Source organism: Sorex fumeus, unplaced genomic scaffold (assembly GCF_029834395.1).
Source record: "Sorex fumeus unplaced genomic scaffold, SorFum_2.1 ptg000098l, whole genome shotgun sequence".
NCBI lineage: Eukaryota > Metazoa > Chordata > Mammalia > Eulipotyphla > Soricidae > Sorex > Sorex fumeus.
In genome coordinates, this window is record NW_026606155.1 from 4634904 (window position 1) to 4651232 (window position 16329).

Consider the following 16329-nt stretch of genomic DNA (forward strand, 5'->3'; position numbering starts at 1 on the left):
AAGATGGATAAGACTTTCTTAGTTTACTTTGGGGAAATTACTGTTTTTAAATGCTTATCTGTTTGCTTTTACAGTTGGGGATTATATACCGTGACATTAAGCTTGAGAATATTCTCCTCGATTCTAATGGCCATGTGGTGCTGACCGATTTTGGTCTGAGTAAGGAGTTTGTAGCCGATGAAGTGAGTATTACCTGTTCGTTTAAAGTTAATAATGATTGAATGTAAATACCGATGACCTGCAGAATCTAAGAGCCCACAGAATCAGCACAGCACCAGATGCTATCATATAGATGATGGGTTTGGGTGCAGATTTGCCCAGAGGAAGGTTTTGACATGAATGACTGAAAAGGTTTTTGGTTTAAAATTGTCACATAATTGTCCTATTTGAATTACAGCAAACCTTTGATGGATACATCAGAAGAACCTCCCAGCTTAAAACAAAAGAGTAATTTCCCAATAAAATATAACGAACGCATTTTAGACAGTCGATAATGTGCCCATGTAGTAACTGGTAGAGAAGCATGAAACGAAGCCCCAGTATTTTGCATTGTGTCTGTGGAGTGAGCTGAACAGTGAAGACCCTTTTACTGTATGACAGCAATCACTCTGCACAATTTTCACATGATCTTGCTGGTTTTTTGGTCTGTGAAACTAAAATGTAATGAAGAATGTGCAGATTTTAGATGCGAAGGATTTGCATTTTTAGCCTTGATTAGGACTTCTTTAGTATTAAAATGTATTTAATGATATTTAAAGTTGTGCACCTCCTACTTCTAATTAATGCTCCTTATAAAGCAATTTTAATAATTATATATATTACATTCCTGGTGATTTCAAAATAGCTAGGTTTGAGTGTCAGCTCATTTCTAAGAAATTCTTGGCATAGACCAGAGAGATAGTCCAGGGGTTAAGACACTTCCCTTATGCAGCCAACCACAGCTCAATTCCCCAGCACCACAGACGGTTCCTTGAACATAGAGTAAGTAGTGACCCCTGAGTACATATCAAGGAGAAGCCCCTGAGTGCCATAGCGTGTCACCCCACTTAAAAAAGAAATTATTGTTGTAAAGAATAGAATCTGTAAAAGTGGTAAAGGATTTTGTTCTTCTAGAACACGTCATTTATGTGTTCCAAATCAGGCTTACTGATTTCCGCTTACTTACTGCAGTATAATCAAATCAGTCTCTGGTGACTTGGGTTATCCTGGAAATTATGAAAAGCTAATGGTTCCGATTGCTGTTCCTATCTGTATTTATCCAAGTTGTATTTCAGTCGTTATTTCCTGATCATCTCTACTATGCCAAGTTCCAGGAGAACAGAGTGAAGAGTCCCTTGGAAATAGCCTCTGCCTCTACAAATCTGTGATGGCTATCAGAGTGCAATTATGCAGGAAAACCATTGTAAGAATAGATAATGTTTCAAGAAATTCACTTTAAGCTTTGAAGTCTTTCCCTTCTTTCTCAGTGTATTACTGGAAACTCCCGGAACTTGTCATATGTTCACTGTTGCTTCCTCACTGCATCCCGCTCCACAAATGAGTGAAGGAATGGAATGGGTGGGGACTTCGGGAAAGAGAGGGAAAGAATCAGATTTGTAAGAAAGAAAACAGGAGAAATACTCATTGATTGAACAGTGCCGAAACCACTGAATCCTAAGCCAATGATGTGAGAAGTCCCAAAGAAGGATAATTTGTGCCTCTGGATAGCCCCCATCCCCACAGATAAGACTCAGGAGTTGGGGGATTGTAAGTGTCCTCCAGAATAAGGCTGCAGAGAATGTAGGACCCAGAGGAGGCCAGAGTCTGCATAAGAAACAAGTTCCCAAGATTTTGTCTCTTCCCCGTTTCTACGGCAGCCGGTTGTCTAGACAGAGTGCGTTTGAGGACATCGGGTACAGATTTGGGTGACATTAGTGAAGAGCGGCCTCTGAACTGTGCAGCCCGCAGACTCTCTCCCTGCCACTGAATACTGAGAACTTGGCTTTCGAGATTTTCTCTCTGGGAAGCAGAAAATGAACCAACCATCCCAGGTGCTGTCAGTCCTGTCTTGATCAGTCACATGGCCCAGTCAGGTGTGCCTGCAGGGGGCTTGTCTTTGTGCCCTATTTCAGTAGCTGTGTTTCAAGTAATTGGGTGCCTCTGCCATACTGTGTATTAAAACACATTTTTTTCAGGGCCAAAGGGAGTACAGCAGGAAAGGTGCTTGCCTTGCACACCACTGACCTGGATTCCATTCCTGGCAGTTCACAGGGTCCTCTGGATCCCACCAGGAGTGATTCCTGAGTGCAGAGCCAGGAGTAAGCCCTGAGTAATTGCTGGGCATGACCCCAAAGCAGGAACACAACAAAACAAAACCTGACAGTTTCCTTAGAATGGGGTCTTTGCCCTTCCATGGCCTGGTACTTATAGCATCACCTGCATGAGGACTGGTGGTCACCTTTCCCCTCTCTCTGGAGCCAGTCAGGCACTTGCTCATGCCCCCCCATCACTGTTTCCTGTCAGACTTCAATTGCTAGACAGGAGACCCCCAAGAAGGGGCCTCTGGGAACCCCACGGCTTCCAGACATGTGCAGCTGAGCTTTTGGCATGAGGCAGAAGTAGCAAGTGCTTGACACCGAGACAGGGGTGAACAGGAAGCAAACATGGTCCTGAGTTATTAGGTTTGCCCAGAGTCGTCTGGAACGCTGCTTGATCGTCAGCCAGCTCCCTCTCCTGAGAGAAAGGGGGTAGTCTCTGCTTATCAGGTTAGAAGCTGCCCAGCGAGAGAATAAAGGGGTTCAGAATGACATCAGGGTGTCGTGATTCAGTTACATGAAATACTGGGGTTCAGTCTGACATGGATAAGTCATTGATACTACTGGCCTTGCTGCATTCAGCATAGTTCTGTGGCATTAAGCCACATGTTAACAGTGTTTTCTCATTTCCCCTCTCTCCCCTGCAACTGCCCATTCATCCTCCCCCAGCCCCGAGGATGCGCTGTTGTGCCAGGCTTCCGGCCTGACTTGGGGTGGGATGGGCTCTACTCTCTCCTGAGTTTCCTACACTCTGTCCCGTGAGCCTTGGCTTCCAGTGCCCCCCAGCAATTGCTTGGAACCTGTCCCATCCCTTTCCATCTGAAAAAGGTGCCCCGCGGTCTCTCTTGAGAGTAGATGCCATTCCTTTTTTGTTTGCATACCAGCCCAACTCCCTTCAATCAAAAGTCCCCTCTTTTCTTGGATGAGTTTCTGTCTCCCCATTTCTATTCTGCCTCCTTGGTTTCCAGATAATAGTTGATCTGTCTCTTTCTACCCTCTTTTCTCTTGGGCCTTTTGTTGACATTTAAGAATGCCCAATTTCTCCCCTACAGTCTCAAAGTTTTAAAATTGGACAAGAATTAAGAAGTTGTAGAACACACACACACAGACATACACACACAGGAATACTATGCAGCTCTAAACAAGGACAAAAACATGCAGTTTGTCACTTATGTGAGTGGAACTCTGGAGTATCCTGCTAGGTGAACTCAAAAGGAAAGGGTTAGATACAGAATGGTCTCTCTAATCTGTGGGATTTAAAGACACACAGCAAGGGAGCAACGGATGAGTCAAAGGCAACAAAACTGCTGAATTGGCCCATAGAACTGAATTAATGGGGTGACAGGGATCAGAAAGAGCCTTTGAGACCTTGGTGGAAGGAGTGAGTATGATGGCGGGTGTGATGCTGGAACGATGTTTGCACAGAACTATCATTGACAATATTACAAATCACAGCAACTCAATGCAGATTTCAAAGAATGCTATGGATAGATGGATGCATGGATGGATGTGTGAATCGATATACATAAGAATGAATGGATACATGCATGCTCGTGTGGATGGATGCGTGGATGGTTTGCCAGTGCCCAGTGGATAAACGAAGATAAAAAAGAAAAATCTTCTTGGGCTCCATAGTTGCTTCTGTAAAGGACATTGGTTTGTCCTTTCTCCCTTGCCACAGGGAGCTTAGGTTTATCGGGTTACACCCATCACAGTGCTCCCAAGTCACTCCCTTTCCTCTGTTTATCTGGAAAGTCTTCTCTGTGCTCTCCTCCCCAGTCAGTTAATCACCTTTTCTCCCTAATCAGATTCTGTTAGCTTGTAAGATCAGATCCTTCTAAGGACACTGAACTTGTATTGTAAGTTATGTCTTTTTGCATAGTTTACCTTAAAGCAATATCCTTTCTATATGGACACAGGAAGACAGTTAATATTATTCTTTGTTACTTGGGAGTTGATTGACTCTGAATAACCTTTACTTCTGGGCATCTGCTTTCTTGACTCAGTTGCCCTTAGTTCCTAGCACCCCAAAAACAGCGTCCCAACCAGGGACTGAATGGACCCAGGGAAAGTTGTGAGCTACCCTGGCATTGAAATGGGCCAGGCCAAAGCACCACAATACTCAACTATAAGTTGAGGGCATGGTCATAGACAAATTCTGTCATGATCCAAAGGTAACGATGAGACTAGGACCCTGCTGGAGCTAGGAAGACTAGTCTGGCCTGAGGACTGCAGAATATATAGTGAGATGTCCTCAGGAAGAACTAAACTGTAAGGTTATATCTCTTACTGTGATCATACAGAATGACATTGCTAGAAATATTGGAAGTAGATTTACTACAACTTTTTAAGTAGATTACTAGCTGGGGAAAGAACACACCCTCGTTGGGATCCCACCCTTGAGCAGATCTCCTAATAATCTGGAGTAATCTCTTTAGATGAGATCACTGTATCACTGTCATCCTGTTGTCCATCGATTTCCTTGAGCAGAAACCAGTAACGTCTCCTTCGTCCTAGCTCTGAGATTTTAGAAAGTACCACATTCGAGGCTCTTTTGGGGTCAGGAGAATGAGACCCATCATTGTTACTTGTTGTTGGCATATTGAATACGCCACGGGGAGTTTGCCGAACTCTGCGGTGTGGGCAGGACACTTTTGGTAGCCTGCCAGGTTCTCCAGAGTAAGAACTAGATAAGATGTCACGTAGCTGCAAATGCCTCCTTGGGATCCCACCCTTGAGCAGATCTCCTAATAATCTGGAGTATAATCTGGAGTAATCTCTTTAGATGAGATCACAGTCACGGTCCTCCCATTACTCATCGATTTACTCGAGCGGGCCCAGTAGTGTCTTCATTTTGAGACTTGTTGTTACTGTGTTTGGCATATCAAATACGTCACGGGGAGCTTGCCAGGCTCTGCCGTGCGGGCGGGATACTCTCAGTAGCTTGCCGGGCTCTCTGAGAGGGGCGGAGGAATCGAACTCAGGTCAGCCATGTTGGCTGCTTGCAAGGCAACCGCCCTACCGCTGTGCTATAGCTCAGCCCTTTAGATGAGATAAAATAAATAAATAAATAGATAAATAGATAAATAAATAAATAAATAAAATAGATTTTATGTAGATTTTATCCTTGAGTTAATCTCCTGGAGGAGTGGTCTTACCTCTCTTTGTTGATATGTTAATGTTCAACCCACCTTTGTGTCACCACCCTGGGTGATTGCTATGTAAACTAAGACTATAAGCTTGGAGGGGGCTCAGGCTCTAGAGGGCAGAGTCAGAAGTGAGAGGGGCTCTTGAGAGAGAGAGAGAGACCCTTGTTCCTTCCTTCACCTGCCCATCGCCATCAACCTCCCGAGGGTGGGGGAAGTGGCCCGAGACCACTGAACGCAGACTGCGAGAGAGATAGAGCGCCACTGGCCTTTTGAAAACACAGCTTCTAGCTCTGAACCGTGCTGTTTCTCACCTTGTTTGTGCATTGTTTACTCATATGACCCCCTTTTCTACTTCATTTGGGTGGTCCCCTCCCCCGGTGCCTGCTCATCTTTCTCTTCCTCTCCTGCCTCCCAGTGTCGACTTGGAAGGGGTCCCTCACCTTTGCGTTATTAACGCCACACTCCTTGGCTCTCCTTCTTCTCACTGTCTTTTGCCGGTTCTTCTTTAATATAATTAGAGTCCTCGACACTGTCTTTTTAAGCTTTAGTTTCTCCCCCTGTTGGTGTTTCCCAGATAGAAATGGCCAGCCCTGGCCTTCAGCCCCCTAGTGTATCCCCACTTGATTTTTCCCTCAGGTGCCCCAAGCTCAACCTTTCAAGCACTAAACTAATCTTTCTTGCCCAATTTTTTTTTGCTTCTCTTTCAGTATGATGCAGTGTTGTGAATTATGAAGTATGACCTCTTTGGTGTTGGAAATGTATTTGTTATATTTTATTTATTTATTTATTTATTTTATTGAATCACTGTGAGATATACAGTTACAAAGCTTTTATGATTGAGTTTCAGTCGTACAATGTTCCAGTCAACACACATCCCTCCACCAGTGTACATTTCCTACCACCAGTATACCACTATCCCTTGTATCCCCCTGACACCCCCCCACTTTTCTTCTCTCTCTCTCTATCTCTATATCTCCCCCCCCCTCGTTTAGGCATTATCCTTTGCAATACAGTTACTGAGAGACCATCATGTTTGGTCATTTGCCCACTTCCAGCACACATCTCCCATCCAAACTGATTCCTTCCAGCCATTATTGTCATAATGACTCCTGCTCTATTCCCAACTGCCCTCTCCCCAGTCCTTGAGGCAGGCTTCCAATTGTGCACCATTCATCCTAACCCTTGTTTCTACTGTCCTTGGGTGTTAGTGTCTTACTATGTTTTCTTTCTTTTTTTTTTTTATATCTCACAAATAAGCGTAGTCATTCTGTTTCTGTCCTCCTTCTGACATATTTCACTTAACATGATACTGTCCATGTTCATCCATTTATAAGTGAATTTCATGAGTTCAGATTTTCTAACAGCTGTATAGTATTCCGTTGTATAGATGTACCATAGTTTCTTTAACTGGTTGTCTGTTCTCAGGCACTCAGGTTGTTTCCAGATTCTGGCTGTTGTGAACAGTGCTGCAGTGAACACACAAGTGCAGATGTCATTTCTACTGTGTATTTTGTAGCCCGGGGGTATATTCCCAGAGGTGATAGTGCTGGGTGATAACGAAGCTCAATTTCTAGTTTTGTTGAGGAATACCCATATTGTTTTCCAAAACAGGCTGGACCAGTTACCAACAATGAATGAGAGTCTCTTTCTCCCTGCATCCATGCCAGTACTAGTTGTTCTTGCTCTCTTTGAGGTAATAGCTTGACCTGTTCCTTTCCTACCTGGGTGTCCCTGATATCTTTTTCTTGCCTAACTGCTATGACAAGTACTTCCAGTACTATTTTGAATAGAAGTGGCAAGGGTGGGTAACCTTGTCTTGTCCCTGATCTTAGAGGGAAGGCTTTTAGTTTTCCCCCATTGAGAATAATGTTATGGGCTTGTGGTAGATGGCTCTGACTATGCTGTGGAAAGTTCCTTCAACTCCCATTTTGTTGAGTTTTTTTTTTTTATCATAAGTGGATGCTGGATCTTGTCAAATGCCTTCTCTGCATGCATTGATTTGGTCATATGGTTTTTTATCGTTTCTTTTATTGATATGGTATATTATGTTGATTGATATGTACGTGTTGAACCATCCATGTATCCCTGGGATGAACCCTACCTTGGTTATGGTGTATGATCTTTTAGATCAGTCATTGGGTTCTGTTTGCTAGTATTTTGTTAAGGATCTTTGTTCTCTCTCTCTCTCTCTCTCTCTCTCTCTCTCTCTCTCTCTCTCTCTGGTGTCTCTGTCCGCTATTTGTATCAAGGTGATATTTGTCTCCTAGAAACTCTTTGGAAGTGTTTCTGTTTCTTCAATTTTCTGGAAAAGTTTTAGCAGTATTGGGAGTAGGTACTTTTAAAGGTTTGGAAGTATTCACTAATGAGCCCCTCTTGATCAGGACTTTTGTTTTTCGGGAGACTTTTAATTACTATTTCAGTTTCTTGATAATGATAAGTCTGTTCAAGTATTCCAGATCCTCTTGGGTCAGCCTTGGAAGATTATAGGGGTCCAGGCATTTATTCATTTCTTCAAGGTTCCCGTGTTTTGTGGCATAAAGATTTGCAAAGTAATCTCTTAATGATCCTTTGAATTTCTATGTTTTCTGTTGTGATGTTCCCTCTTTCATTTCTGATTCTATTTATTAGGGTTCTTTCTCTTTCCTTGTGAGTCTAGCTAGTGGTTTATTGATCTTGTTTATTTTCTTAAAGAACCAGTTCTTGGTTTCATTGATCTTTCGGATTGTTATTTTGCATTCCCAGCTTGTTGATTTCTTCTCTTGACTTACTGTTCATGTTTGAAGTTTCTGCTCATGCTCCAAGTAATCATCTGTGTGTATTCATAAGTTTAATAATTCAGCAATAGTGCCCCTCATGTGTTAGGCATTATGCTAGGCACTAGAAAGATCTTGTTACATGCCTAAGAGATAGAACAGGAGGTAAAGCACTTGCCTTGATTGCAGGTTACCTGGGTTCAATCCCACACAGCCGTCTGAGCCCCGCCAGGAGTGACCCCAAGCACAGAGACCTGAGCATCACCAGGTATGCCCCAACCTCCCCCGCCAAAGTGGTATACATAAAAGATTTCTTATCCTTATTCTTATAACACCAAACATCAGCCAAGCGGCACAAATGCTGGCCGACTTTGACCGTGAGTGTGGAAGGGTAGGACTACAGCTGAATCTCACGAAGACAATGTTCATGAGAAACAGCCTTGTTCCTGACGCCCCATTCGCTCTCAATGGAACGACCATCTCCGAATGCAACAGCTATGTGTACCTAGGTTGAGAGGTTAACATGACAAATGACCTGGCACCCGAGCTGCGCAGGAGGAAGAGAGCAGCTTGGAACGCCTTCAAGAACGTCGAAGAAATAGCTAAGAGGATGAAGAACCTCCAGCTCTGGGCACATCTCTTTGATTCCACTGTTCTTCCTGCATTAACATATGCCTCAGAGACCTGGGCCCTACGCAAACAGGATGAGAACGCTATGCGGGTCTCCCAAAGAGGAATTGAAAGAGCTATGCTTGAAATATCACGTTTCACTCAAATGAGAGAAAGAATCCGGAGATCCGACATCCATCGACGATCAAGAATCAAGGACGCTGTCTCGTTTGCCAAGGTGTCAAAATTCAGATGGGCTGGTCACATAATGAGGTTTAAAGACGACCGTTGGACTAGAGCTGTTACTGATTGGATTCCATGGGATGTCAAGAGACCGCGTGGCCGCCCACCTACCAGATGGTCAGACTTCTTCACCAAGATCGTGAACGATCGGTTTGAGGCCCTTCGTGTTCCCGGAGCGAACAGATGCCATTGGGCTACACTAGCACGCGACAGGGACAAATGGAGGCGTTACTGGCGCCCACTCGAGCAAATCGACGACTAACAGGAAGTTAAGTAATTAAGTGATTAAGTGATCCTTATTCTCATGGATCTATATTCTAGAGGTACTCACTAAGTGTTCAGTCACTTCTAGATTATAGTTTGTTGAACTTGATTGTATATCAGGCAAAATTGATTCATCATAGCACTGTAGCACTGTCCTCCCATTGTTCATCGATTTGCTCGAGCGGGCCCAGTAACATCTCCATTATGAGACTTGTTATTACTGTTTTTAGCATATCAAATATGTCTCGGGTAGCTTGCCAGGCTTTGCCGTGCAGGTGAGATACTCTCAGTAGCTTGCCAGGCTCTCTGAGAGGGGCAGAGGAATCGAACTCAGGTCGGCGACGTCGGCCTCTTACAAGGCAAACAACACCCTCCCCACTGTGCTATCGCTCCAGCCCGAAGCTGTGCACTGAGTCGAAGAAGACGGCCTTCCACGAATAGAGACGGACTGCTCTTCCATCGAGGGTATGCAGGTAGTTGCACTTCCCTGCTAGAACCTCCAAACAAGCTCTCTCTTTGAAGTAATAGCAAATATTCCAACAATCTTTAGAATAAAATTCCATCAAACCGCACTAACTAGTGAAAAGCTAACTATATGATATGTAGTAATCACAAGGTTACTGATATATTTTTATAACCCCTTTTAGCCTCTTCAGGCAGCTTTCATACTTACCTCATTACTTTTCATTCACAACTTTGTGTACTGAGTAAAGCATCTTATTAGACTCAGATTGCTAAGGGTTTATTTTTTCCCTCTGGCCCTATATTGTCTCCCTAAGCCAGATCACATTATTTGTTAAAAATTAAGGATCATTTCAAAGTCCAAAGATTTAAGGTTAGCAATTCTTAATACTAGGAAGGAGGGGGAAAAAGCTCTCAAATACTCTTTGTGATTGAAGAATGTGTAATTAAGATAAAAAGTGAATGTTTATACTTCCTAAGAAGAATAATAATAGTCACTGTCACTGTCCTCCCATTGTTCATCAATTTGCTTGAGCGGGCATCAGTAACGTCTCCATTGTGAGATTTGTTGTTACTGTTCTTGGCATATCGTGTCCGCCACAGGGAGCTTGCCAGGATCTGCCATGCAGGCCGGATTCTCTTGGTAGCTTACCAGGCTTTCTGAGAGGGATGGAGGAATCGAACCCGGGTTGGCCACATGCAAGGCAAATGCCTACCCTCTGTGCTATCATTCCAGCCCCAATAATAATAATAGTAATAATAATAATATAAAGAAAAAGAGTTGAGAGGACTGGAGAATGAGCTTTGACTGAGTGCCAAGGAAGGCAGGCCAGAGAATGGGGGCAGACATCATCCTCCACAAACACAGGCGTCTCTGGGGGCCTTCTGGGAAAGTGTGTGGAAACACATGACTGAGGAAGAAGGGGGTGGAGAGAGGCCTGCCCGGAGTGCTTTGGAAGAAATGACAAATGTCACATGCTGGTTGGCGTGACCCTGAAACATCATGTTTCAGCCGTAACCGCTGAGTGATAAAACCAGATGGGGGTGCAGTGGCCACAGAAGAGCCTTTGGGGAATGCTCTTAGGACAAGGCTGACATGCGGTACTCGGTCAGCGCCCTGGCCACACCACCCTGACGGCCAGGAGTCTGAGTGACTGGCTGCAGCAAGATGATGTAGATCCGGGAGCTTCTAGAAGGTCTTTTTTTCATTGCCTCTGTTTCCCCAACTGAGGGTGAGGAAGGGAAAGAGACTCGAGATCTTACAAAATGGCCAAGTCAAGACAGAACAAACAAAAAACATACACTGTCCTCCTGTTGTTCATCGATTTGCTCGAGTGGGCCCAGTAACGTCTCCATTGTGAGACTTCTTGTTACTGTGTTTGGCATATTGAATACTCTCGATAGCTTGCCAGGCTCTCCGAGAGGGGCGGAGGAATCGAACCTGGCTCTGTCAGGCTGGCTGCACGCAAGGCAAACGCCCTACCGCTGTGTTATTGCTCCAGTTAAGATAGTAAGAAACTAAATAGATTAGGTTCTCCGTGTCTCTGTCTGTCTGTCTCCTCCCTATTCTGTCTGTCTCTCTATCTCTGTCTCCGTTTCTCTCTGTCTCTGTCTGTCTGTCTGTTTGTCTGTCTCTCTCTCTCTCTACGCTTTGGTGACAGAATCAAACCCAGAGGGCCAAACACACAGATAAGTGTTGTGCCACTGAGTCACACCCCGCCGCTCTCCCCCCTCCCCCCCATCCTCTGAGTGGATCTGGGAACAAGCCTTTTCTGGGACCGCCATGGAGGTTTATGAGCACAGGGTCCATGAGCGCAAATTAAAAATGACCACGAGCAAGCTGATTATTCTGTTTTCCTCTGCCCAGGGTAACTGCATGGCTGCAGGCCGTAAACCTGTGGTAGATTGAATTTCATCCTGTTTTATGCCCTTCTTTGCCTGTGCATTAACAGCACATATTATTACCTCTCGTTCCCAGCGTCGACCCCTGTGAAACGCCTTATTGCAAGTTGATTTTCTATTTGACCTGTTTTGTAACTGGCTCATATAGGTAAACATGAATGTTTCATTTATTGTAGCTGCTGTATAATGCTTTGTTATGAGTAACCGGGCTTATTCACCGACTGAGATAGTTAGATGCTTTCTCCGTCACAATGTTGCGCTGTTTTCCTGAGTGAATGGTTTGTGGGAGTTCCCCACCCCAAGCTCCAAACGGTGGTGAGCGAATGACCCAGATGCAGAAAAATCTCTGCAAGATTATACTGGGTACTTCCGTTGATGTTGTTGGCTGAAGAGTGCTCCCAAGTAGTGCACAGGAGGCCCAAGGACACCCCCCCTCCAACTATTCACAGTCAACTGGGCCAGTGGTTCAGTGCAAGGATGCCATGCTGTCTGGTCCCTGTAGTTCTGGGGATACCCGGGACACCCCAGCCTGAGGCCCTCCAGGGCTGCACCCGCCAATCCAGGAACCGTGTGGTCCCATGGTTGGCTACATGCATGGCATACACCTGACCCCTGCACTGTCTCACCAGCCCCCAAGATTATATATTTGTTTTAGGGGGGTCTCACTGGAAAACTTTCTAGACAAATTCTAAAAGAGCTGCAACACCCTCAAGATTGTAATTTTAATTATTTTGGAATTAAAGATTTTACCTCTGACTGCTAAGTAAGATCGCTGGATCTGGTGACAGCCTCTTTGAGGAAACACTCGTTCACGGCCATACCATTTGATGTTTTCCACCCTAGTGCACACAAGTTCCAATTCCTCCACCTCCTCACATGCACTTGGCTATTTCAGCCCTTTACTGTGACAGTGTCCCGATGGCGACAGGGCACATAGTACAGGCGGCATTGACTTCCCTGGTGCTGTTGACTGGCCTTTCCTTATGCCTGTTGATCATTTGCATATTTTGTTTAGAGAAATCAGACCAAGAGTGAAAAAGGGAAGGGCAACAACAAAAATGAGTGAGCATTCCGCTCCCCTTTATACACCGACAATGCTTATGGATCACTCCTGGCGGTGTTTGGGGGATCCTGTGGGATACCGGGGTTGCCGCATGCAAGGCAAGCGCCCTACCCACTGTACTAAAGAGAGAACTATAACCTCTGCATGTTGAATCTTCTGACTCAGTAAATAACCGATAGATTCTTAAATAGTTAGATCTTTATCATTTGTCTTTTATGTCCTCACTATCTTCCTTTCTTTGTTGGTGCTGGGGACTCAGCACTCCACTCCAGTTATACCCTGGACTTTTGTAATTTTTATTATATATATTATTTCCATTAACTTTATGGGTTTTTTTCTGGAATTTTTTTTTTTTTTTGCAAAACACAGGAATGTTGCACATAAATAGCTCTGTTGGGTTTCTCTTAGTTCCTCTAATGTACAGATTTACTTAGCTGATTACTATTCTAAAACAATGAAAAGCATCACTAATAATTTAGTGTGACTTTCTTTTCAGTCTCGTAGATTAAATTTTGTGTTTGGTTTTATCTCCATCTACTAAGTTTTAGATGTGTGTATGACATAAGACTCTGTGTCTCAGGTTTTAGCCGTTTAGTGTGCTGCTTGCTGCAGTTTTTAAAAATCATGTTTAAAAAAATCACGTTTTTCATTTCTAATTGCTGATAGAAGGAAATTCATTTCCTTCTCTTTAACCATCTTATGATAAGGCTTACAGAATAGGGTATTTTTTTTTCAGTATGGAGCTATCTAATTTAATTCTTGGAACAAACTGTACATTGTGTGGTATATATTTTTTAATATAATGTTAGCCTTTGCTTGTTAACACTTTAGTATTTTAAGTGTTGACATATAAATTTTGTTTCTAACACAACATTTGTCTGACTTTGGTAACAGGGTTATAGTAACATCATGAAATGTTGCCCAAACCACCCCCTCAAAAAAAATTTTTTTTCTATAAACCACGTACATGAAAAAAACACAAATGATTGGCATAGTGAGTTAATATGAGGGAAATGCTCTCATAACCTCTACTAAAGAAACATGAATTCCAGGGGCCAGAAGGGAAGGTACTTGACTGCCAGAAGTGATTCCTGAGTGCAGAGTCAGGAATAACCCCTAAGCATCATCAAGTGTGCCCCCCCCCCAAAGAAAAGTAATTGAAATTTAGAGGCTGAAAATTTGGAGTGTGGGGAACTAGCACAGGGTCAGGGTCAACTAGCACAGGGGATCCTTTTTTGCATATATAGGATGCTGGTTTGGTTCCCTGCAGCACTGAGTGGGACCACCCCAAACATCACCAGGGTAGCTCAGGTGGGACCTAGGGCCGTGGGACTGAGCAGCCTTAATGTCTTGGGCCCTTGCACTGAACTCTGAACCCCAGTTGGCAAAGTATCATCAGAGTTACCCCCCATCCCACTCCCTCCCCCACCCACCACCACCGCATGGCTTTATGTGGTGCCCTTCCAAATAGAAAAAAAAGTAAAAATTTGTAACTCAAAAATAGGTATATTTTCCTTGCAGCTCTAGCAGTGTTCAGGCTCATCTCCCAACTCTGTTTTCCAGTTATGAATTCTCTCTCTACTAGGTCTGCTCTGTCCATCCTGCCTATTTTTATTAATATCTTTTTCATTTATGTGAATGTTTCCAATGTTCCATTTTGATCCTTTTTTGTGCCTTCCTAACCTCGTCTGTAGTGATATTACCTCTGCTACCTCTTTCTTAACAGAGAGCCTCTTTTCTGGGTCTGCAGAGTCTACTTTCTTCCTCAGGGACCCGTGGGCTTTCTCCGTGTGGTTATTGGCCGCTCCCTGGTGGGAATATTCCAGTTCTTCCACCATCCGTCCTGAGGATCAGCCTGCGGGACCAGATTGTCTCACTTTCACTTACCTTGGGGAGGGCGAAGGAGTAACTTCAGACCCCAAACCTACAAGAGGCACAAGCCTAATTAGTTAATTCACACGAGGAATATTTGTGTGTTTGTGTGTTTCCAACTAGGGCCGAGGCATAAAGCCCTTGGAGAGGCTGAGTTGGTCTTTCTGCATCTTTCTTTCCCCAAGAGCTTTCATGCAACCAGTTAGGGGACTTTGCTTTTTCATTGTATCCACAAAGATGAACCGAAATGTTAAATTTTATGATGTAGTAATTTTAATGTGCTTCTCGGCAATTTTTTCTCTTAAAATCCAAAACAAAATGTTCTTGCATAGTAGAGAGTTAACTGACTAAAAATAAATAGTTTTTTAAAAAATAATTTTATTTTTTATAACTTTTTAATATTTTCTTTTTTAATAATTCAGTCAGCTGGGGCTAGAAAGATATAGTCTAGTGAGTAGGGCACTTGCCTCGCATGTGGCTGACCCAGGTTTGATCTCCAGTCCCCCAAATGGTCCCCTGAGCACAGTCAGGATTGATTTCTGAAGGCAGAGCCAGGAGTAAGCCTTCAGCACTTGCTGCAGGTTGTATCCAAAAATAAAATAAAAAATCACTCAGACAACAGACAGTGCTTCCCAGTACATCCATTTTTTTCTGCCTAGAGATGTCTAAAAATTGATTGCTCTTTATTTACATATTTATAGGCAATCAATTTAACTTACATTTAATCTTTCTAGTAGTTTGATACAAACTTAGTCTTTATTACTGTAATAATGAAGTAGACATATAATGATATTTGATAGATAAATTTATGTTACCTATTAAGAAGTAGAATTCTACTAGGTAACAAGAAAGAAAATTATAGGCTTAAGCTTAATTGTATTGGGTTTATTTTTCAGTATCTAAAGAGGTAATAATTTTCCAGAATATTATTGCACATAATTGAAACTTACAGATCATATTTTGCATTAATATTTGTACGTATATTAAATTAGATATTTTAAAATACAGCCTTTAAGTACATTGACTATATTCATCAGCTCTGCAGCTTGCTTAAGCTCCAGTCAATAGAGAGCTCTATAACATAACTGAAATAACATTCTTGACATTTAAAATTGATAATTAAGAGAAATCATTTCATTTCTTTTCATTTCATCATCCTGTTACTCGTCGATTGCCTCGAGCAGGCCCCAGTAACGTCTCTTTCATCCTAGCCCTGAGATTATACTCAAGGCTCTTTAGGAGAATGAGACCCATCATTGTTACTGGTATTTGGCATATTTGGTACGCCACGGGGAGTTTGCCAGACTCTGCCCTGTGGACAGGCTACATTTGATAGAGAAATCATTTTTTATAAATCTTTCTGGTGAAAGAAGACTACAGAGTCCATTGAAAAGCTTTCTCCAGGGACTGGAGAGAGAGTGCAGGGGCTGAGGTGCTTGCCTTGCACAGGACTGACCCAGTTCAAACCTCCGCACCACATAGGGTCCCCTCCAAACCCCACCAGGAAGCGATCCCTGAGCACAGAAGCGGGAGTAAGCCCGGAGCTCTGCTGGGTGTGCCCCTCCTCCCGGGGGGAGGGGGAACCTTTCTCCAAAATAATTTAATTGCCTCAAAGTACCTTTAAAAGTTATAGATACAGCCATAGCAGAGTAAATTGCAAAAAAATAATTGTTTATTTTTTGCTATTTATTCTACTTAACAATTTGAATGTCTCTTTT

General features: G+C 43.3%; 1 protein-coding gene and 1 pseudogene across 1 annotated transcript in view; one reads left to right on the forward strand and one right to left on the reverse strand.

Moving 5' to 3' along the window:
* RPS6KA5 (ribosomal protein S6 kinase A5) overlaps positions 1-16329 on the forward strand; it is a 212667-nt gene that overhangs the window by 139558 nt on the left and 56780 nt on the right. The window contains exon 5 of the mRNA XM_056133486.1: positions 75-182. Within this exon, the coding sequence (XP_055989461.1) occupies positions 75-182 (108 nt within the window). The remainder of the gene's footprint in view (positions 1-74; positions 183-16329) is intronic.
* Positions 12332-12384, reverse strand: LOC130042198 (uncharacterized; annotated as a pseudogene).